This window comes from Notothenia rossii, assembly GCF_949606895.1.
Source record: "Notothenia rossii genome assembly, chromosome: 11".
NCBI lineage: Eukaryota > Metazoa > Chordata > Actinopteri > Perciformes > Nototheniidae > Notothenia > Notothenia rossii.
Window position 1 is genome coordinate 2075472 of NC_136910.1, and position 22410 is coordinate 2097881.

At 44.4% G+C, this 22410-nt stretch overlaps 1 protein-coding gene across 1 annotated transcript in view; it reads right to left on the minus strand.

Annotated features, from left to right (window-relative positions):
- Nucleotides 1-16830, minus strand: part of LOC307024818 (glutamate receptor ionotropic, delta-1-like) — a 558994-nt gene extending 542164 nt beyond the window's left edge. The window contains 1 exon segment of the mRNA XM_079659241.1: nt 16402-16830. Coding sequence (XP_079515367.1) covers nt 16402-16483 — 82 coding nt within the window. The 5' untranslated portion in view covers nt 16484-16830.
- Nucleotides 16831-22410: the final 5580 nt, after the last annotated feature.

Below are 22410 nucleotides of genomic sequence, written 5' to 3' on the forward strand. Positions count from 1 at the left end.
TCAATGGGGAGCTCATTCCACCATTTTGGAGCCAGGATAGCAAACCCACGTGTTTCTGCTGATGGGAACTTAGGTCCCCCTCGCAGTGCGGGTGCAGCGAGCTGTTTGGCTGATGCAGAGCGGAGTGCACGTGCTGGGGTGTACGGTTTAACCATGTCCTGGATGTAGGAAGGGCCAGATCCATTCACAGCATGGTACGCATGTACCAGGGTCTTGAAGTGGATTCTAGCAGTTACTGGAAGCCAGTGAAGGGAGCGGAGGAGCGGCGTGGTGTGGGAACATTTAGGAAGGTTGAAGACCAGACGAGCCGCTGCATTCTGGATGAGCTGCAGAGGTCGGAGGGCACATGCAGGTAGACCAGCCAGGAGGGAGTTGCAGTAGTCTAGTCGTGAGATGACGAGAGCCTGGACCAGAAGCTGCGTGGCTTTCTGGGTCAGCTGGGGACGTATCCTCCTGATGTTACACGGTAAATAAGTACTTATATATCTCTTTATCAGGTGTTTTCGACCCCTCAAAGCCCTTTACATACTAGCTTAGAGATTTAAAAGGTTATATTATTATAAATAATGCACAGTTTGACCAAATATAATGAGCTGAGCTGTAAAATTTAGGATTTTATGTAAAAAAATAGTTGGAAATGTTGGCGATAATTTCGGTACATAACTTTTAACTTAATAATAATAATAATAATACATTTGATTTATATAGCACACTTTAAAGACAAACGTCATCTCAAGGTGCTTCACAAAGCTATATTATAATAAGTAAAAAGATATCTAAAGGAGCATATTGGATAAAAAATGGCAATATAAAAAAAAAAAAAAAAAGGTTAAGAGCCTAAAAGGTTTCAAAATAAATAAATAAAGTAAAGGACAGTCAGTAACATGCGGTGTGGAACAGGCGGGTCTTTAGTCATTTCCTAAAAACTGAGAGTGATGCCGAGGTCCGTCTGTTCTCTGGAAGCTGATTCCACAGACGTGGACCCAGAGAGGAGAAAGCACGGTTTCCCATGGTGACCAGTTTGGTCCGCGGAACAGCCAGGAGATTGGAGCTGTCTGACCTGAGTGTGCGTGAGGTATGGGAATGTTTTCTGGTTAGCAGTTCCTGTAGGTAAGTGGGGCCGGTGTGGTTGATTGCGTTGAAGACCATTATGAGGACTTTGTAGTTGATCCGGTGTGTTACAGGGAGCCAGTGGAGTGAGTGGAGGATGGGGGTGATGTGCTCTGATTTGCGTGTTTCGTGAGTATCCGGGCGGCACAGTTTTGTACATATTGTAGTCTCTGAGTGGTTTTGCTGGAATGCCTGCAAGCAGAGAATTGCAGTAATCAATGCAGGAGGTGATGAAGCTTGAACTTGAGTATGTTTACGATGTGATGTCAGAACTTTGACTTTGCTCATGGTTCTGAATACTTCCTGTAACTCTGGGTATTGTGACGAATGAGCCTTCACATTCACTCTGTTTAAAACGGACTAAATTATTCTGATCCGCAGCCAGAGAGGATTAAACAGTGACATGAAAAATGTGGAGCTTAGATTAAATAAAACTGAAAATACAACAACAACAGGATGTGGTCCACAAGAACCTGTTAGCATAATTAAAGAAACAACGCAGAATGTGGAATTAGAAACCTTGTTACAGACTGCAGAAATCCACCTGAAGCCCAAACCCTTTAATAACAAACCTCTGCTTCTGTCACGCTGCCAATAATCACAAACACATACAAAGTGCATCTGCTAAATCTCCTTCAGTTTGGCATTCGCTAACAACAATTACTGTTCATGCAAAGCTCCTTTTACTCTGGGAATAATGTGACATTAAGATCCACAGATCCTCTGCAGCTGCTGAACATTAGAGACTTCAAAGAGTCGAACAAAACAAAACACACGTTGCAAAGTAGGATCGAGCACTTTGAAACTGCTAACGTGCGTGTGTTTGGCAATTAGCAAAATTTGCATCATTTCTTATATCGATAATATTTCCAAAATAGTGTTTTATGGCAATTTTGAAGATGCTGGATTCATAAGTGAGTTTAATCTGTTTTAAATATCTGTCCAATCCAGCGTCCTCTTTTCTGTTTCCATGCAAGCAGCCTGTTGCAGTTGCTCCAGCTAGCTTTGTCTCTGACCCGTTATTTTTCTGTTAATAACTTTTAAAAAGTAACTCATAAATCTATGCCTTGCTTCAACTTTCTTGTGGAGAGATTTGAATTGTTTATTTTGCTATAAGTTGTTGCTTTTTGCATTTACGCAACTCAACCCCATGGCTGACTAGCCAAGGAGAAGCTAATGGCGCTAACGCCGGCTAGCATGGTGGTCAGAACAACGACTCTCTATACTGACATTTGGAAAAGGACGCAGAGGATGCTGGGTAAACCGAAGAGAGGAAGGAGGAGAGCTGGGTCCGGATTTATGGAGAAAATTAGATATAAGATGTGTCTCCCCCCTCTCATCGTGGGCAACGTAAGATCACTAGCTAACGGACGACTAAACGGACGAGCTAATGGACGAGCTAACGGACGAGCTAACGGACGCGCTAACGGACGCGCTAACGGACGCGCTAACGGACGAGCTAACGGACGAGCTAACGGACGCGCTAACGGACGAGCTAACGGACGAGCTAACGGACGAGCTAACGGACGCGCTAACGGACGAGCTAACGGACGCGCTAACGGACGAGCTAACGGACGCGCTAACGGACGAGCTAACCGACGCGCTAATGGATGAGCTAACGGACTCAGACGGAATATCCGGAGTGTAGTTGAATGTGCTTCATGGAGACATGGCTGCACCAGGATGTTATCTGACCACAATCAGTGCTTGAATTGGAATAAAAAAGGTGCCAGTACTCTAAATCAGCAACTGTTTCAAGTCAATTTATTTAAACAGCCCAAAAACAAGTGTTTGCCTCAAAGTCATATAGTATATCCTAATGCTGGTATGTTTCTCTCTTTACTTTATATTTTAGAAAGGCTCACTGTACTTAAACAAAATGACTCAGGGTGCATCTGAGAATAGAGAGGGTGCAGTGGTAAAGTGCTATTTTTATAAGTGGGGAGTGAACCAGTCACCCTCCAGGGGGGTCCGGGGGCATGCTCCCCCGGGAAGATTTTTTTTTAAATATTGAAGTTACAGTAGATGCATCAATCTGGTGCATTTTGAGGGGGAAATAAAGAGACCATAATTGTTGTCATGCGTCAATCAGGGCCGGACTGGGACAATAAGTCAGGCCGGGAATTATACACCCAGCCAGGCCACTACCTGTTTTTTGTGCCGTTTTGCTGGATTTATTTGTCAATATTTACAGCGTTGCTGCCCATAGTGATAGCCCTCTAGTTTAAATCTACTACCCAAAAATAAACATATGGAGATGGGTTACTATTTTTAAAAAAAAATGGCAAATCTATTTAGGAACCTGTCCATGTGAACATATTTTAAGTGGGGGTGGACCTCAAATGGTGGACTGGTGCACCCCCTCTCTCTATCTATCTCTCTCTCTCTCACGCTGGCTGTGAGCTGCGGGCGCCTGATAAGCCAACATCTCCCACTTTCATCACTTACAGCGCCCATCGTACAGGGCAAATGGAAAATGTAACCGGGGTGAAAAGGGTGTTATCTTTACTTAATTATGAATGTTGTTACATCAAGGCTGAATTTTTTTATTTTTTTTATTTAATCTTGTGGAAGTGCAGATCCCCTGTCCTCCACCAGGGGGAGCTGAAGCACCCTCAGCACCCCTACTTCCCACGGCCCTAGTAGCACCAGATGCTAACAACAAAACACGTAACCGGTGCGCGCGCTTTCTCGCTTGCTCGCGCCACACATACACTAACACACACCCTCCCGAGCTTGAATGACACACAGAGACCAATCGAGGGCATTAGTATCTGTATGAAAGTGGCCATGTCGGCAGGCCACGTCATGTAGACAGCCAGTCACCCTCTGTGAGGCAGAGTCAGACCCACATTTGCGCAGCGTTGCGTTCACAATACATACGTATAAGTACCAGCATTTTACTGAGTACCGGCACCTTGCCGGTACTCAGTAAGAAGTGCCGGTACCACATGGGTAAAAATCAGAAGTGCCGGTACTGAGTACCGGTGAGTACCGGCCCAATTCAAGCACTGACCACAATACGTCCATCGGTGCTTCCTGACGGTTTGAGCTTCACCGTGAGCCTCCAGAGAGTCTTTTTAAAATAAAAGAGAGACTTTATTTTGATAAATGAGTTAAAACAGGTCCACCGGAATGATGTCCTCTTGCTGGTTTAAAATGCCATCTTGTGTCCTGGAAGATTCAGAAATGGATTAAAAGTCCTCAATCATCCCAAAGTTCTTCCTAACGTTTGTCCATAGAGGTGATAATTCATGCTAATTAACACAATTGATGCGTATTGTGCAGATTGATCCACATATGCACGTCAGCATCCGGTAGTTTCTAAATACTGGAGACACGTAATAAAGAGTGAAGAATGGACGCAGCTGTGAGTCAGGATCTGCTGTTTCACACGCCGTCATTACGCCTCGCTCGTTATTAAAGATCTGCGGCTGGAGAACATCCAGGGAAGTCTTGGCTTTAGTTCGCAACTTGAAAAATGTATTAATATAATCCTGCCAAAGGAAAGCAGGGTCATGTGACTGCAGGTCACTTCAGGTCGTTAGGAGGAAGGAGACAGGAAGTGAAGCACAGAAACCACAAAGCATCCAAACAATCCTATGGTTCCATTTATCTACCTTTTACAGAGAAATAATAGAATACATAAAGTGAGTTTAGGGAAACGGTTCAGTTCAGTGCAAAACATATGTTATGGTAGCTAAGTTGGTAGCTTGTGTATAAAAGCAGGGGGGAAAGGAAAGAAGGAAGGAAGGAGTAAGTAAGGAAGGGAAGAACGATGAAATCAGGAAAGTGGGAAAGAATGAGAGAAGAAAAGAAGGAAGGAAATAAGGTAGTAAACAAGGAAGGAAGGAAAAAACAAATTATGGTAGAAAGGAAGGAGAGAAGGAAGGAAAAAAGGCAAGAAGGAAAGAACAAAGGCAGCAACAAAGGAAAGGAGGAAGGAAGGAAGGAAAGAATGAGAGAAGGAAGGAAGGACGGAAAAAAGGTAGTAAACAAGGAAGGAAAGGAAGGAAAAAATTACGGTAGGAAGGAGGGAGAGAAGGTACGAAGGAAATTAGTAAGTAAGTACGTATGGACGAAAGGAAAGAACGAAGGAAAAAATGAAAAAAGGGGAAAAGTAAAGAAGGAATAGTGGAAGGAAGGAAGGAAGGATGGATGGAAGGAAAGCAAAAGGGAAGTGAGAAGACAGAGCCCAAACCAAGCAACATGGCAGCTTAAGGTGTGTGTGTGTGTGTGTGTGTGTGTGTGTGTGTGTGTGTGTGTGTGTGTGTGTGTGTGTGTGTGTGTGTGTGTGTGTGTGTGTGTGTGTGTGTGTGTGTGTGTGTGTGTGTGTGTGTGTGTGTGTGTGTGTGTGTGTGTGTGTGTGTGTGTGTGTGTGTGTGTGTGTGTGTGTGTGTGTAACCAGGTTAGTTTATCTTGTTTAGCGGGGCAGCTGTTCTCCGCTCTGATTGAGGTCCTGCAGCTGGAGCTTCTCTCTAAACAGGCCGTAAATCACCCGTCCCCCCCGTTCCCCCCCCGTCCCCCCGTTAGCTGCCTGGCTCAAGGGTCGGGGTAATCTCTCAGACTCCTCATGGGGACAGACCTGTTATCCGCTCTGCTGAGACGTGCTAAGCAGACATCAGAGCTGAAAACAACCAGGGCAGAGAAACCCTGCCGTGAGAAGGCAATGTGTTTGTGTCTTAAAGGTCTTGTACTATTTTTAAGCATTTATTACAGCTCTCAGATAAATAAAAACATGTCTCTGAAGTGTTTTGCTCAAAATACCAAACAGATCAGCTTCATCCCCCTCTATTTCAGCCGTTACTAAAGAGTTGATTCTGGGTCTAAAGCTTTAAAAAATAATGATCAAAAAGAGTAGATCTCATCAGGAGAACTCTCTCAGCAGGAACTCAGCTAAATGCTGCCGTGATGAAACTCCACATCATGTTCCAAACCACATCAAGGATCCTCTCTGAAACAGGATGGAGCTCAAACTCTTTCTCTCTCTCAGGTTTACCACAAGGTGACTTCCTTTTGATTTCCTGCTTCTTCACACACACTCTCTCCAGTACAGGTTAGCTCTGAGTGTTAGCATGCTAATGTAAACACAGACCATATTACTTCCAGAACACGTCTCATTGTTTCTGACAGCAACCTTTCTGATTGGCCCGTGGGTGTAAAGCCCGCCCACATTTTAGTAATGTGGTCATGACACAGCAAATCTGGATCAGCTCCGTTGTTACCCCGTTTTTAGAGACGCGGTACGGAGGAAACGAGAGAGGGGTTCATTTCCTGACACTTTGAGAGTCTCCTGACACACCGGGGACACACCGAGGACACACGGGGACACACCAGGGACACACCGGGGGGACACCGGGAACACACCGGGCCCCCCCGGGGACACACCAGGGACACACCGGGACACACCAGGGACACACCGGGGACACACCGGGGACACACCAGGGACACACCGGGACACACCATGGACACACCATGGACACATGGTGATGTAGAGAAGACATCAGAAAGTGCATTTTGCATGATAGGAAACCTTTAAGATCATCAAACATTTCTTAAAACGTCTCAAAAGAGATATATTTGCTCATTAATCTTTGACCATATTTGTAAAAAAAAAGTGGCGCTGGGAAAAAAAGACAAATTTAAGGCGATCAAAATGTCACAATGACCTTTCATCTGAAAACATGTGCAAGAGCAACAGCATTTCATCACTTCCTGTCCCATGGCCTGGAGGTCAATGGTTTTCTGAATGTGTTTTTGGTTGTTAGCAATACCTTCAAAATATCCAATATGAACTGATGCAGAGTCTTACTTTGATAACGAGGTCAGGGCCAAACTGAAAAATGTGTTTCCACTACAAATGCCATTGTTGGACAAAGTACTAAGATGGAGGCTCATTAAAACATATCATTTGATCCAATAATAAACATTTCCCTTCATCAAGAGCCTTTTTTTATTCATTTAATATATGTGTTGGTATATTTTGGTTTTATTCTATTCATTTCTTTTAATTCATATTTCTATTTAACTTCCTATATTTATAAAAATATTTTCTTCAATTTCAATGTATTTACATTTTTATACGCACTTTTTTATTTTAGCCTTCTATGTTTACTACTTTTTATTTAGTTTTAATCTGAAATAAAACAACTGTCAGGAAAGTGAATGTTTTCATAAATCAGAACGGAAACAAGGAAAAGGGAAAATACCCTTATTCTTCATGTATTCTCTTTCTGTACACTACATAACGCAGAGGTTGCAGGTTATTTCACACAAAACAAAAAATACATTATTTTATGGTATGTGTGTCATGTTGGAAGAGGAAAGAGCGTAAAACTACAAAGATGGAGGCTCTCCGTTGTTGAGAAAGTCAGTTTATCCGGCAGAATGAATATTTCCCTTCCTGTCTTTATGATTTTCCGCCTGATATTTCCCTTTTCTTTCTCTGCATGTCCTCATGTTTTCTCCAGACAACAATCCCATCTCATCTCAACTCGGATGACCAGGTGCCAACATGTGGGACAAGAGGACGTTCTTGCGGGACAATGCGTTGCTAAGAGCTAGGATAGATTAATATATATTTTGGTATCGAGAGGAATATATCCATAGATCGATATTTTCTTTACGAGCCAGGTGTTTCCTTCTTGAGTTTCGGGGAAGCGTTCAAAACATATTCACCTCTGTGAGCAATACAAAATAAATTCTGGCAAATCTGATAATAACTCTCAGGGAACCTCCCTCCACCGACTCCACCCAGAAGTTAATGCTGTCCATACAAATGCTGTGCATACAAAGCGTTCGCCCTAATCTGAACACATGAACATCTCCAAAATATGGATTTATCCGATTAAGTGTTAAATATTCATTTAACAGGATTGATCTCCATCGTCCTGCGTTGTTTCTCAGCGCCTCGTGATCACTCCCCTCTCCTCTGCTCAGACGAGAGGGTCCCGTCACACCCCTCTCCTCTGCTCAGACCGTCACACCTCGCTGACAGCTTCATATCTGATATTTAATTAAAGACCATAATTGATTGGAGACCTGCTCCTGTTTGCTGACCTCCAATTACACTAACTGGACACTAGATTTCTCAACCAGCTCACCGGCAGCAGCTGTTTCCACTGAGCGGGGGGGGGGCGGGGCTAATTAGTGGCACCAGCTGTTTTCGGCTGCAGACGTTAAACCTCCAGAGAACCAAATGCGGTCAAATAGTAAAAAAAGGTATTTTAAGAAAGACTTTTCCTGAGTGAAAGACATCTTGAGGTTACGAAGGCGAATTCAACAGGACTTGAAACATGTGATACAACCCGTATTAACTCAGTTCAGTATTCAGTATTAACCTGTTCAGCACTGAGCCTGTTTTTCAGGTCTCAGGCTAAAAAATGACATTCCCAGAACAAATGACCATATCTTCTAAAAGGGGTAAATTGATAACCTTTTTTCTCAAAGTAATGATAAACCTGTGAGTTGGATGTAGAAAAGTCAGAATCAATATAGATGTTTTTTATTTTAAAGAAAATTCAGATTGAACATGGTAAAAAACTGTAAATTATAGTGTCCGTCCAAAAAAGGTTTTTTACTTATAGTGAAAACTACCCTTGGATGATGGTAAGGTAGACTAAAAGCTTTAGGAATCCAGAATATAACATATAATAAGTACCCTGTATCAAGATTGATGCAAAACAAGTGACATTTTACCTTTTTAGAGAGATTTAGCACAAAAAGAACACTTCTGGGTCATTTGGGTGAATTTTCCAAATCTCTGGCCCCCTCGGTCGATTTTGATGATTGACACCTCTTTCTAACCGTCAGAGCCAATGGAATCGAGGGAAAGTCCCCCATACACACACAGCTTACCAAATAAGGATTGAGAGAGCCGCGTAGAAAAACCGGAAGCTGCGCTAACCTCTGGTGGCTACCATTAGCAACTAATTGGTCTTCTCCGATTTTTGCATAAAAATTGAATTATGGATTATCAATACTTTTTTCAAAGTGACGGACACATTGGATTAACCTATGGATTAACCTTCAGCCGCGTTGTAATGCCAAAACACGACTTTTGATCAGAATAACAGTGAGGTGAGCACATCTCCGTGTTTTGCTACCTAAAGCTACTCGTGTGTTGTCTGTATTTGCTTCCCCTGTCACGAGTTCGGATCGCTCAGTGATGATCCTTATATTTCTATAATCTGTGGACTCTCAGGATGTTATCTAAGCTTGTTTGTGCAGATCCAATAAGTATATCGACCAGTGTAGCTAGGGTTCTGTGCTAACGGCCTTAAGATTGTTTCGCCCGTAGCTAATTCAGAGGCTCGGCGCTAGCTTTGTGGGTTTAAAAAAAAAAAAAAGATCAATTAGCTGAGTTTCTTCCCGTTACATGGATATTCAACATTCACAGTTTATTGAATATTAAGAGGCCCTCAGACGCTGTTTCCTGCAGGTGACGCGTTTCCCCCCCCGGTATTGGGGGTGCGGTGTAGAACAGGTTAATAGCTGTATTTATTTATTTTTGTTTTTATCTTTTTATTCTTGCTTTAATCCAAAATCTAATAAAGAAATCCCATTTTTTTCTTTTCGTGGAGGCAACCAGGGAGATGCTGCCTTCAGGGTCCAACAAAGAAATACGAGATCCCTCCACCAGTCTTTATGAATTGACTCTATCACATTTTTCATGGACGTTAAGCAAAAATGATTGGAAAAAAACTCATGAAACCGGATTTCTTTAACCGTTGGACCTCAAGGACTCTGCAGCACATGAGCGCAGTATATAATGTACATTAAGTCTATATTAAATACGGTTTAATGCGGTGATAACTATTTATATCTTCTTGTTCTTGTCCTTTATTAGGATCCCTATCAGCACTTGCATGAGCATTGGCTATTCTCCCTGGGGTCCTCACACACACAAAACATACATAAAACACAACAGCTCATTATTTCATGCAATTTACAATTCTATACGAAGGGAAACAACAAAAAAATACAAATAATTGTACATAATAATACATACATAGATACAGGCACAGTTCAATTATACTTTAGAATACTGCGATAATTAAAAGTGAAGTACTAATACCAGAAAAATGTACTTAAGTACAGTAACAGAGTATTTGTACTCCACTACTTCCCACCTCTGAATAAAATACACTTGTTACGCTGCTATGGACACTAATGTACATTCTCAAAGATATTGAAGTGACTGTTATTTTGTATATATTGATTGTTGCGCTTTTATTTAGGTCTTAATGTGTGCATATGTACAAATGTGTCCGCTGATTGTATATAGGATATACCAACCCAGTCTCACAGAAAACGTGTAATAGCGACGTTTGTCCACAGGGCGTAGTAGTATATGTAGTATGTTCACAAATAACCCTCTCAAGACGTGGATACAATATTTGTTCCTGTTCATTTCTAATGACCGGTGCCCGTGTCACGTGACCGAGAAAAAAAAAATGGCAGTCACCCGATTTAGTTTTAGTGGAAAATCCTCAATTGTCGGAGAGTTTGGCGTTAAAATGCTTTTTGATTACATTTCTAGCGAGAAGTGTATATTGTACTTTTAGAATCTACGTCCAGTGGATGTGTAGGGTCCATAGTTTGATAAATACTACGAAACTTATTTGAGCTCCGTGTTGTTTTTTACAAAATATTGTATTGTATCCATGTCACGTTTTGGGTTATTTGTGAATATACTACGTTTTGCCCTGTGGACCAACGGAGCTATTGCACGTTGTTTGGTGAGATTGGGTTGGATATACATATTTGTATTTTTGTATTCGGGATTGTGGGAAACGGTATTTCGATCTCTCTGTCTTTTCACACAAACTGAAAGATTGACAATAAAGTTGACTTTGATAATTAAATGAGATTTAGGATGAATGTGTACGGGGACATGCGGCTGAAGAGCTCCAAGTGGGTCAGAGGTCGAAGGGTTCCATCCGTATCAGCTCCTTTAGAGATCAACAGAGCAGAGATGTCGGCGGGGATCAGGCCGGACGCTCGCAGGGTTTCAGGGTCGGGAACACTGTCACATCTGATCTGAGGCCGTCAGACGGTCAGAGGGTCAGAGGGGCAGCGAGGGGGAGGCGTTACACTCTGAACCCTGCATGGACGGCTCAGCATGCAGCTTTGAAGACACTTCTTACGTTAACATCTGCTGCTAGATATTCCAGCAGATACTGCTTCTCTGACTTTTCTTCTTAAATATTGGATCGTTTTAACTGCAGCTTTCTTTGAATCCGTATAATTAAACAATGAACAGGTTTTTCAACGGCTCATAACCTTAGCGATGGATTCAGAGGTAGACTTTGTGTCGTTTTGGAGCCAAAAAGCTCATCGATTGCTTGATTTGCGGCTACTTCATTAATATCCAATGAGAAGTTGCTTTCAGATTCGTGCTTGCTCTGAAGCCACACACACATCATGCAGCTTGGCAGACATTCTAAGTGTTCGTATAAGCAACTTTTTTACGTTAAAATCTGCTGCTTAAGTGATTACAACTCACAAGGATCTGACATAATCCTGCAGATCTCACGGTGCATTTATACAGCGCGTTGTCAGTCTTTGCAGCAGATCACAAGTCACCAAGTGCATGTTGATCCAATGATGTCAAAGGAGTGTTTTCCTTTCCTTTTTAGAGTTGGAAAGCAACTTGTGTAAATCAAAGGGGCCCTAACAAACATTTCTATAGGTATTAGTGTATGTGAAAGGTCTGCAAAGGCAGGGAGTTTCTCTCCCACAGAAACATGACTCTTTATCAGATTTCCTCTCTGAGCATATAATATATATATATATAACTGCAGATCTTGGACTTCTCCATTGTTCTTAAAGGGATCTTTAATCTTCTCGTTCCAAGCCTCAACACTTCTCCAAAGTCCAAAATACATCTGGAGAAATCTTCTGTTTCACAAGTTAAAGTTCAGCTTTCAGTCTCATTTCAAACACGTTCGGCGGGACTCCCATTAAACGGAACAATCTGAGAAGGAAAAAGTAATCTGAAACTGTTCACAAGTGATGCTTTCACTGTCGATATGATCACAAGTCATCAAGTGCATTCACATCCTAGGAGGTCAAAGAAGATGGAGGCTGAGAGAAAGGTCAATTAGCACCAAGCACTCGGACTGTGTCGGTTTGCAGGCGGACATAATCCTGCAGATTTCAAACGTTATTAAAGCGGTGAATCAACTCGTTCCCAGTTCTCAAGACGTCTCGAAACTCTGTCAGATAATGTAATGTATAAGCGTTGGAAGACCGTGAGGTGTAAAGGAAAGCTTAACATAATACTGCAGGTTTTAAAGCATCCTTTGCTGCTTCCCAGAGACTCCTCAAGAGCTTCCAAGGTAAGTGTGTTTCACTAAATGGTGCTCGGGTGAAACACTGGAGATGTTCACGTCTTTAAAAGCCTCAAAATCCCTTGAAATGAAACACATGACGTCTCGGTTAGACTGCTCACTTGTCAATGTGATAAGTTTGTATATTAAAGCCAGATACTGAAGTAGAGATAACTCTCTATCCGATTATCCATCATAAGATTCATACGTTAAGCATTCAGAGCCAGAGGTGGTGCTTCCAGTCTTTGTGACCCTTCAAAGCATTCGTCCATACAGAGGCCTTTAGTTCTTGTTGGACCAAATGATGCTTAGAGTTGCAGAACATTGCCTTTAGAAACACTGGATTCCTGGACCACTTCAGGCCTGAAATCCCTTACGGCCCGTCTACACTACAGGCATCGAAAAATGCTTTCAACGCTTCGCCCATTCACTTGAATGGGGTGACGTAGAAGATTTTTAATCTTCGCCGAACTGCATTGTGGGGAGCATGGCATGGCTTTGCAAGCATCACGAGCATCTATCGGCATCAAAAGTTGAACAATGAGGCTCGATGCTTGGCATCAGCCAATCAAATCCCGTTTATGCAAATCCTGTTTATGCAAATCCCGTCAGTGCAAGCGCTAGCCAATCAAACCGCGTGCAAGCTGGGAGAGCCAGACCGCAGTTCATTTCCTCATATTCCAAACAAGATATTACGGTAGCAAATCACCCGGTTCTTTACGACCAGAACTATTTACCGGGATACAAACCGGAGGAACCAGGCATGGAGGGAGGTGGCAGAGACAGTGGGTGAAACTGGTAGTTTTTCTCCTGTTTGGAGAGTTTATATCCAGTTTACTTCGTTTTAACATTGCTTTGTATGTCGGGGGCGGGAGATTCATGTGATTGGTTGTTGGTCGCGTTGCTCGCAAAAAATCGCCAAGCTTCAGACACGCCCAGCTTCAAGATCTTTTGATGCCTGTAGTGTGGACGGGCCGTTACAGTGAGATATTCTGAGGAGGCAAAACGACTTCTTGGTTAACAAACAAGTCGTGCCCACGCTATCGCCATGACACGAGACATCAAGTGCTTTCTGAACCAATGCAGTCAGAGAAGTGGGTTCCACTGAAACCTGGGACATTAGCAGAAAATCACATTGATGATGTTTCCTCTGACTTTCGCTTGCTTCTCTTCTTAAATATTGGATCGTTTTAACTGCAGCTTTCTTTGAATCCTTATAATTAAACAATGAACAAGTTTTTTAACGGCTCATTACCTTAAATATGGATTCACAGGTAGATTCAAAAGCTCATCGATTGCTTGATTTTCAACCAAAATCTCTTCATAAGTGGCTCGATCTTCATTAATATCCCATGAGAAGTTCTGTTGTTTTCACTTCCTGCCGCCACACACACATCAAGCAGCTTTGCAGGAGTTGTGAGTATTCGTAAGCAACTTTTTTTTACGTTAAAACCGGCTGCTTATGTGATTTAAACTGCTTGATCTGACGCCACACAAACATTTGCATACGTTTAAACCTGAAATTCTTACTTCTAGAGACATGTTAGGAGGATTTGGTTCAAAAGGCCCAGACATGTGTCTCCAGATTGGAGCTCAAGCAGCATTTGGTTGTTGCATATTCCCACACATCTCCTTGGCCTCTGAAGCACACATCTAAGTACCAGCAGATTACGTTCTTTGCTCATTGTTTCATATCCACGTCTTGTCTCACTATTTGCCCGACAACAACTTGAAGTCTTGCCCAGTATATGTGTCTAACATCAGAATGTGTCTCTACTCCTGATATCAGACATCATAACTTCAGAAGTAACACTGCAGTGAGATATAGGCTCTGGTTTTTAGACAATGCATCATCTTGTTCAGTCAAAACATCTTATTTTGAGTTGTATTTCAGATGAAACTAATATTTATTTACGTAACTATTAGAAAATCACAGACTAACATCAGAACACAGAAACGTTCTGAGCATGTGCGGCTTATTGAAACAACATTTCCTGATTCTGGTCAAATATAGTTCAACAGGAGTTCTCCTGATAATTACAAAATCTGATTTCTCTAAATATCCCTTCTTATTTCTAGAGATCTCACCAAGCTAATGTTCACTTGATCTATTGGCAGGTCTTTGAACTGATTTCAAGTGAAAACACCTTGATTTCTTTTTTGTTTAACTTGTTTTTGGAGCAGCTCTTGTTCCAGTGTGCGTGGCCCTCCTTCATGTGTTCCTTGTGTTTGCCGCTCCGTGTTCTCCATAATCCAGTCTCACTGTTCCCTCTCTTGTTTCCATGTGCAAACTAAACACAGATTTTCTCCGGAGGGACAGCAGAGAACCGTCCATCTGTGCCTCCATCCATGCCTCCAGCACTGTCCTCAGAAAGTGGCCAAAAGAGACTTGCAATGTCTGCTTCTCAGCGCGCAGCAGGTTTTCATTTCCTTTGTAAGTCGTCTGTGTGAACCAGCAGAGATCATACCGGGGTTAAGCAGCCAGTGTGAAGGAGAGAGTCTCCCACTTTGCAATAGCAGCTACTCTAATGGATAACAGGCCCATTACTGTTGAGTTAAAGCTGGTTGCATGCATGACGTTTGTCAAAGATTGGGCCTCGTGCATTCAGAGACTCAACACATTCCCTCGATCGAATCCATCCTTTGTTTCCTTTCTCAGAGCAATGATCGTGTTGTGTTTGTTTTTATACAGTTCCTATTTGAACTGTAATAGCTTTTCCCCCGTGCCATCAGACTGCTGAATATTAAGTAGACCAGTAACAGAGATTACATTAGGCTGTGTAAAGCGCACATATTTTCTATTAGTATGTCTATTTGATTTATATGTATAGAAAGTCTTTATATTTTAAACACACGCTTTATCTTTAATCTTATCAGCACCCGTCACTATTATTTATTTATATGTCCAATTTTAGCAAGTGTTTATATTGTCCTGTTCCTGTAAGCCAGTTCAACGAAATGTCGTTTTACTAGTTCAGTCTGTGTCTTGTTGAAATGACTCTAAAGTATGTCTAAGTCTATTTTGTGATTTCTGGGATGAAATTCTGAAAATATTTGTAAATGTTTTCGAAAACCTTGCAGCATGAATTCCATTCCCAGACTACAGGAGAAGCAGCTTTCTGCATCACATCTCAGTCTGTTTTGCTTCATGCATGTATACTCATTAGATGAATAGCTTCCTGTCACCCCCCCATGGCGACACCATGCAGGCCACCGCAGTGCTGCCACCGGTCTGAGCTGCAGCACCAAAGACCCTTTCTTTGCATCTCTATTATTATTCTCACTTCCTCTTTTTGCTTCATGCGTGGCTTTCATCCAAGCTGATCCAATCACCTCGCAGCAAAGTGGACCTGGTGCACACGGGGGGTGTATATGAAGTCAGGGATGCCCCCATCACCTCACTTAAAGAAAAAGTGACTCTACATGAATCACCACGATGGATAAAGGGATTCGGAGCTCAAACAGTCAGCGTTTGTCCCCCTTTGTCATCTCCTCCCCTGGCAGAGGTGATTAACATTTCACTCACGTCCAATTCAAAGTTCAGGCTTATGGATGAGGAGGAGGAGGAGGAGGAGGAGGAGGAGGAGGAGGAGGAGGAGGAGGAGGAAGGGAGGAGGGAACAGGGAGGGAGGGAAGAGGGAGGGAGGGAGGATGAAGCAAAACCCCCCAAACACTCATGTCAGGCCGGTGTCTCCTAACAGCTTTCTGCGTGTGAATGTGAAGCGAGCTGCCTGCTTAGGATGGAGGGAAGGAAAGGATGAAAGGAGGGATGGAGCAACACTTTAGGGACACTTCATGTTGCCTGAATGCAACAGCCTCCTCTCCACATATCACCACACGGAGCAGAATGATAATCAGACGTGAGGTCGAGTTTCTTTCTCCACAGAGGATGCACAGAAACTCTTCCCTAATGCAAGCTGCTCTCCGGCAGAGCCAAAAGGAAAAGGTGATGTCTTACCGATGTGAATGATGGAGTCTGCGCTCACTGTGTTGCATTGCAATATCCACAGGGAATGAAACAACAATGTCAGCATTTCCATATCCAGCTCGAGCCCAAAAGGCGCATCCACGGATCCACCGCGCTAAATTATCAGCTGATCGTTTGCTCTCCAGTGAAATCCAAAAGAAGCGCTGCGTAAAAAAAAGAAGAAGAAGAAGCGGCGGAAAGAGGAGGCGAGTGAAATCACCGTAATCCCAAACTGTTGTAGAAGAAGAAGAACTACAAGAACAAGAAGGCTAGTAGAAAAAGAAAGATGCTTCCAGGGCTCCGCGGAGAAAAAGCAACCCGGAGTTAGAGCGCAGGGAAGCGGGGAATATGAGAGAAGACGCCGGGGGGAGGGTTCGCTTCAGATCCGCCAGACGAGCAGCTCTGACTCTCCAGCTCCGAGTCTGAGACACACTGCACACTGCGGAGGAGGAGGAGGACGGACTCTCTCTCTCTCTCTCTCTCTCTCTCTCTCTCTCTCTCTCTCTCTCTCTCTCTCTCTCTCTCTCTCTCTCTCTCTTTCTTTCTCTCTCTCTCTCTTTTCTCCCCCGACCCACGTGATTGCGGAGCCTCTATACGGCGCTGATGCCCGAGCGGAGAGGGATGGAGACGGAGACGGAGATGGAGAGATGGAGGGCGCGCACCGCGGAGGAGAAGCGAGGGGATGGAGAGACGTGCAGTGCCCGGTAGGTTTTGTCACCGAAGTGAGTGTGTGTGTGTGTGTGTGTGTGTGTGTGTGTGTGTGTGTGTGTGTGTGTGTGTGTGTGTGTGTGTGTGTGTGTGTGTGTGTGTGTGTGTGTGTGTGTGTGTGTGTGTGTGTGTGTGTGTGTGTGTGTGTGTGTGTGTGTGTGCGCGTGTGTGTGTTTGGTGCCGGTAATGAATTTGCGGCAGCCTCCACTTCACGCATTAGACGAGGCAGAAGTTGGTTTATTCAGAGGAGGAAGAGGAGGAAGAGGAGGAAGCTGGACCTCGGGATCCGTGCGTAAATCCAACACGATGTTTTTCCCGTGATGGGAAACAGAACATGTAGCAGCGAGTGTGTGTGTGTGTGTGTGTGTGTGTGTGTGTGTGTGTGTGTGTGTGTGTGTGTGTGTGTGTGTGTGTGTGTGTGTGTGTGTGTGTGTGTGTGTGTGTGTGTGTGTGTGTGTGTGTGTGTGTGTGTGTGTGTGTGTGTGTGTGTGTGTGTGTGTGTGTGTGTGTGTGTGTGTGTGTGTGTGTGTGTGTGTGTGTGTGTGTGTGTGTGTGGAGTAACTGATTTGACATCGGTGTGAAGCGATTTTGGATACCGCCTTTACGCAGAGCAGGTTCCACTATCAGTCATCTCCAAATCTCCTGTTTCAGTTTCTGTGTTGGGTCCGGTTATCGGAGGATTTGGCGTCGCTGTGTGCGCAAAGATCCCCCAAAAATGTCGGGGGAGAAATATATGAGAGGTGGCGTCTCTGCTGCAGGTGTGTAGGTTCATTCAGAGGTGTAAATGAACTAAGTACAATGTTGATGGACTTGAATACTTTTCCTCCACTACATGTATTTAATACCTTTAGTTACTTCTCAGATGTGGATGAATGATGTGAAATCTAATCAAGTGTTAAATCAGACTTTAGTTCCACCTGGAGTAAATCCACCAGCTACCCTGCAGTATACAAAGTCATTCAAACTAGCTGCAGCTTTACCAGCTTTGAGAACACTTTCATGATCAATCATTATAAAACATATCATATCTATTATTCTGAAATGGACCAATCTGCACAATGAATACTTTTAGTAGAACTTCTAAGAACGTGTGTGTGTGTGTGTGTGTGTGTGTGTGTGTGTGTGTGTGTGTGTGTGTGTGTGTGTGTGTGTGTGTGTGTGTGTGTGTGTGTGTGTGTGTGTGTGTGTGTGTGTGTGTGTGTGTGTGTGTGTGTGTGTGTGTGAGTGTGTGAGTGTCTTCTTTCAGCTTGCATGACACTTTCACTCTCCCATGGTGTCGTTCCATGTGTGTGTTTCCGCGGGGGAGAGGATGGAGGTCATGGGATATTTCTACACTTGACTTTACAATTAAAGGATATTTCTTGTGAATGATCGACACAGAAATGTATTTTAATTGTTTGGATAAGTGTAGTCCGACTCAAGTATGGAGAGGAAGCAGCAGCTGGACGTTAACGAGCTACGGAAGCCCGGAAGTGACAAATGTTACTGTGACAATGAGTGGACAATGTAGAACAAATGTTTTCTGAATTATTTTCTACACACACACACACACACACACACACACACACACACACACACACACACACACACACACACACACACACACACACAACTGTATAAAATAGGATACGTTGGTTTTATGGTTGAAGAACTTTACATTAGTTGTGAAATTTTGTGTTGTAGCACACTCAACTACAAACAAATACACATCCACAAACATACAGAAATACGCTATTAAACACACACACACACACACAAACACACACACGCACACACACCCACACACACTCACACACACACACACACACACACACACACACACACACACACACACACACACACACACACACAAGCAGAGTCAGAGTCCTTTTGGTGGAACATCACACCCCCTACTGGCATCACGCAGTTACTGCAAGGCTTTTGTTCTGAAGGGAACAGAGACTTTATTATTTCGATCATTTAAATTGAACTTTTTGGTTGTTTTGACACTTTTCTTGTTGTTGTCATCATCTGTGTGTCTTTGCGTATCTCAGTATTAGTTTAGTGTCTGTTTGTAGTTGTTTTGTCCAGGTACATTGTCGTGGTGACTGACTCACTTTGCATTAAACAAATTAGGTATGAAAAGATCATGAACGATGGCTTTAAAATGCTTCATATATGTCTTACAGCAATATCCATCTACCCACATGAGCACTGACACAGCTGTAATCATTCCTCGTGTTCATTTATCCCGTCAACACATCTGTTATAAAGTGGATTCGATGACATCAGAGCTTTTAATCTACAGTCCTTTGTGCAAACATCACCTGAGACTGTTCTGATGAGCCTCCAGAGTTACAGTAACAGAATCCCCTCGATGTGGCGAGATCTCGAGGCTATTTTTACAAATGAATAAAGGAGTAATAAGTCAATCATGTATAGTACGTGTTGGTTTGGAAAGAGACTCCGATGATCATTTCGCTGCTTCACGTTCTTTCTCCCGCCGTCAGCGCAGGAGAAGTAATCAACTTTTCAAACAAAGCAATAACGCTGCTGAGCCGCGGGGAGCAGCAGACGGATCAGATCGCATCCATCAGAGAGACGTCTGTCTGAGGCCGACTGCAATAAGACTTCAGAGAGTGTGTGTGTGTGTGTGTGTGTGTGTGTGTGTGTGTGTGTGTGTGTGTGTGTGTGTGTGTGTGTGTGTGTGTGTGTGTGTGTGTGTGTGTGTGTGTGTGTGTGTGTGTGTGTGTGTGTGTGTGTGTGTGTGTGTGTGTGTGTGTGTGTGTGTGTGTGTGTGTACATGGAGTTCTGAAAAGTGGCTATAAATACTCTTGTCATAGTAACTGAGATGCCTTTTCATGTATTTCTTTGAGTATGATCTAAAATAAATAATTCTGTTTTGCCGTCAGGAGAGTTTTGATGACGCATTGTTCTCGTCTATTTTTGGAAAGGAAAGAATCAGAGGTCAGTGTTTTTGTTCGGCTGTTACCTGTCAGGAACATTTCCTTTCAGTTGGCTCTGAAGAAGCTCCTTTCCAACAGAGGGCACGGTGGCCGACAGGTGCAAAATGCTCTACAACGACCCAAAACTCTTCCAACAGGAGAAACTTGCTGCAGCTTGAGACAGGATGCAGATATGAAAAACTAAAACGTTCCACATAAAGAAACATCTTCATCAACAACACATGCAGCGTTTAGAGAACATTCAGCAACTTGAGGAGACATGCGCAGCGTTTACTACAAGAAGAAGCTCAAAATACAACAGAGACCAGGGGACACTAAAGAGTGACGCACACAGCTGGGAGACCAGGGGACACTAAAGAGTGACGCACACAGCTGGGAGACCAGGGGACAATAAAGAGTGATGCACACAGCTGGGAGACCAGGGGACACTAAAGAGTGACGCACACAGCTGGGAGACCAGGGACACTAAAGAGTGATGCACACAGCTGGGAGACCAGGGGACACTAAAGGGTGACGCACACAGATGGGAGACCAGGGACACTAAAGAGTGATGCACACAACTGGGAGACCAGGGGACACTAAAGAGTGATGCACACAGCTGGGAGACCAGGGGACACTAAAGGGTGACGCACACAGCTGGGAGACCAGGGGACACTAAAGAGTGATGCACACAGCTGGGAGACCAGGGGACACTAAAGGGTGACGCACACAGCTGGGAGACCAGGGGACACTAAAGAGTGATGCACACAGCTGGGAGACCAGGGGACACTAAAGGGTGACGCACACAGATGGGAGACCAGGGACACTAAAGAGTGATGCACACAACTGGGAGACCAGGGGACACTAAAGAGTGATGCACACAGCTGGGAGACCAGGGGACACTAAAGGGTGACGCACACAGCTGGGAGACCAGGGGACACTAAAGAGTGACGCACACAGCTGGGAGACCAGGGGACACTAAAGAGTGACGCACACAGCTGGGAGACCAGGGGACACTAAAGAGTGATGCACACAGCTGGGAGACCAGGGGACACTAAAGAGTGATGCACACAGCTGGGAGACCAGGGGACACTAAAGAGTGACGCACACAGCTGGGAGACCAGGGGACACTATAGAGTGATGCACACAGCTGGGAGACCAGGGGACACTAAAGAGTGACGCACACAGCTGGGAGACCAGGGGACACTAAAGAGTGACGCACACAGCTGGAGACCAGGGGACACTAAAAAGGGACGCACACAGCTGGGAGACCAGGGGACACTAAAGAGTGACGCACACAGCTGGGAAACCAGGGGACACTAAAAAGGGAAGCACACAGCTGGGAGACCAGGGGACACTAAAGAGTGACGCACACAGCTGGGAGACCAGGGGACACTAAAGACTGACGCACACAGCTGGGAGACCAGGGGACACTAAAGAGTGATGAACACAGCGGGAGACCAGGGGACACTAAAGAGTGACGCACACAGCTGGGAGATCAGGGGACACTAAAGAGTGACGCACACAGCTGGGAGACCAGGGGACACTAAAGAGTGATGCACAATGCTGGGAGACCAGGGGACACTAAAGGGTGACGCACACAGATGGGAGACCAGGGACACTAAAGAGTGACGCACACAGCTGGGAGACCAGGGGACACTAAAGAGTGACGCACACAGCTGGGAGACCAGGGGACACTAAAGAGTGATGCACACAGCGGGAGACCAGGGGACACTAAAGAGTGATGCACACAGCTGGGAGACCAGGGAACACTAAAGAGTGACGCACACAGCTGGAGACCAGGGGACACTAAAAAGGGACGCACACAGCTGGGAGACCAGGGGACACTAAAGAGTGACGCACACAGCTGGGAGACCAGGGGACACTAAAGAGTGACGCACACAGCTGGGAGACCAGGGGACACTAAAGAGTGACGCACACAGCTGGAGACCAGGGGACACTAAAGAGTGACTCACACAGCTGGGAGACCAGGGGACACTAAAGAGTGACGCACACAGCTGGAGACCAGGGGACACTAAAGAGTGACTCACACAGCTGGGAGACCAGGGGACACTAAAGAGTGACGCACACAGCTGGGAGACCAGGGGACACTAAAAAGTGACGCACACAGCTGGGAGACCAGGGGACACTAAAGAGTGACGTACACAGCTGGGAGACTAGGGGACACTAAAGAGTGACGCACACAGCTGGGAGACCAGAGGACACTAAAGAGTGACGCACACAGCTGGGAGAGCAGGGGACACTAAAGAGTGACGCACACAGCTGGGAGACAAGGGGACACTAAAGAGTGACGCACACAGCTGGGAACGGAGCTCTTGGTGACATTCAGGATTTGAAAGCTGAACAA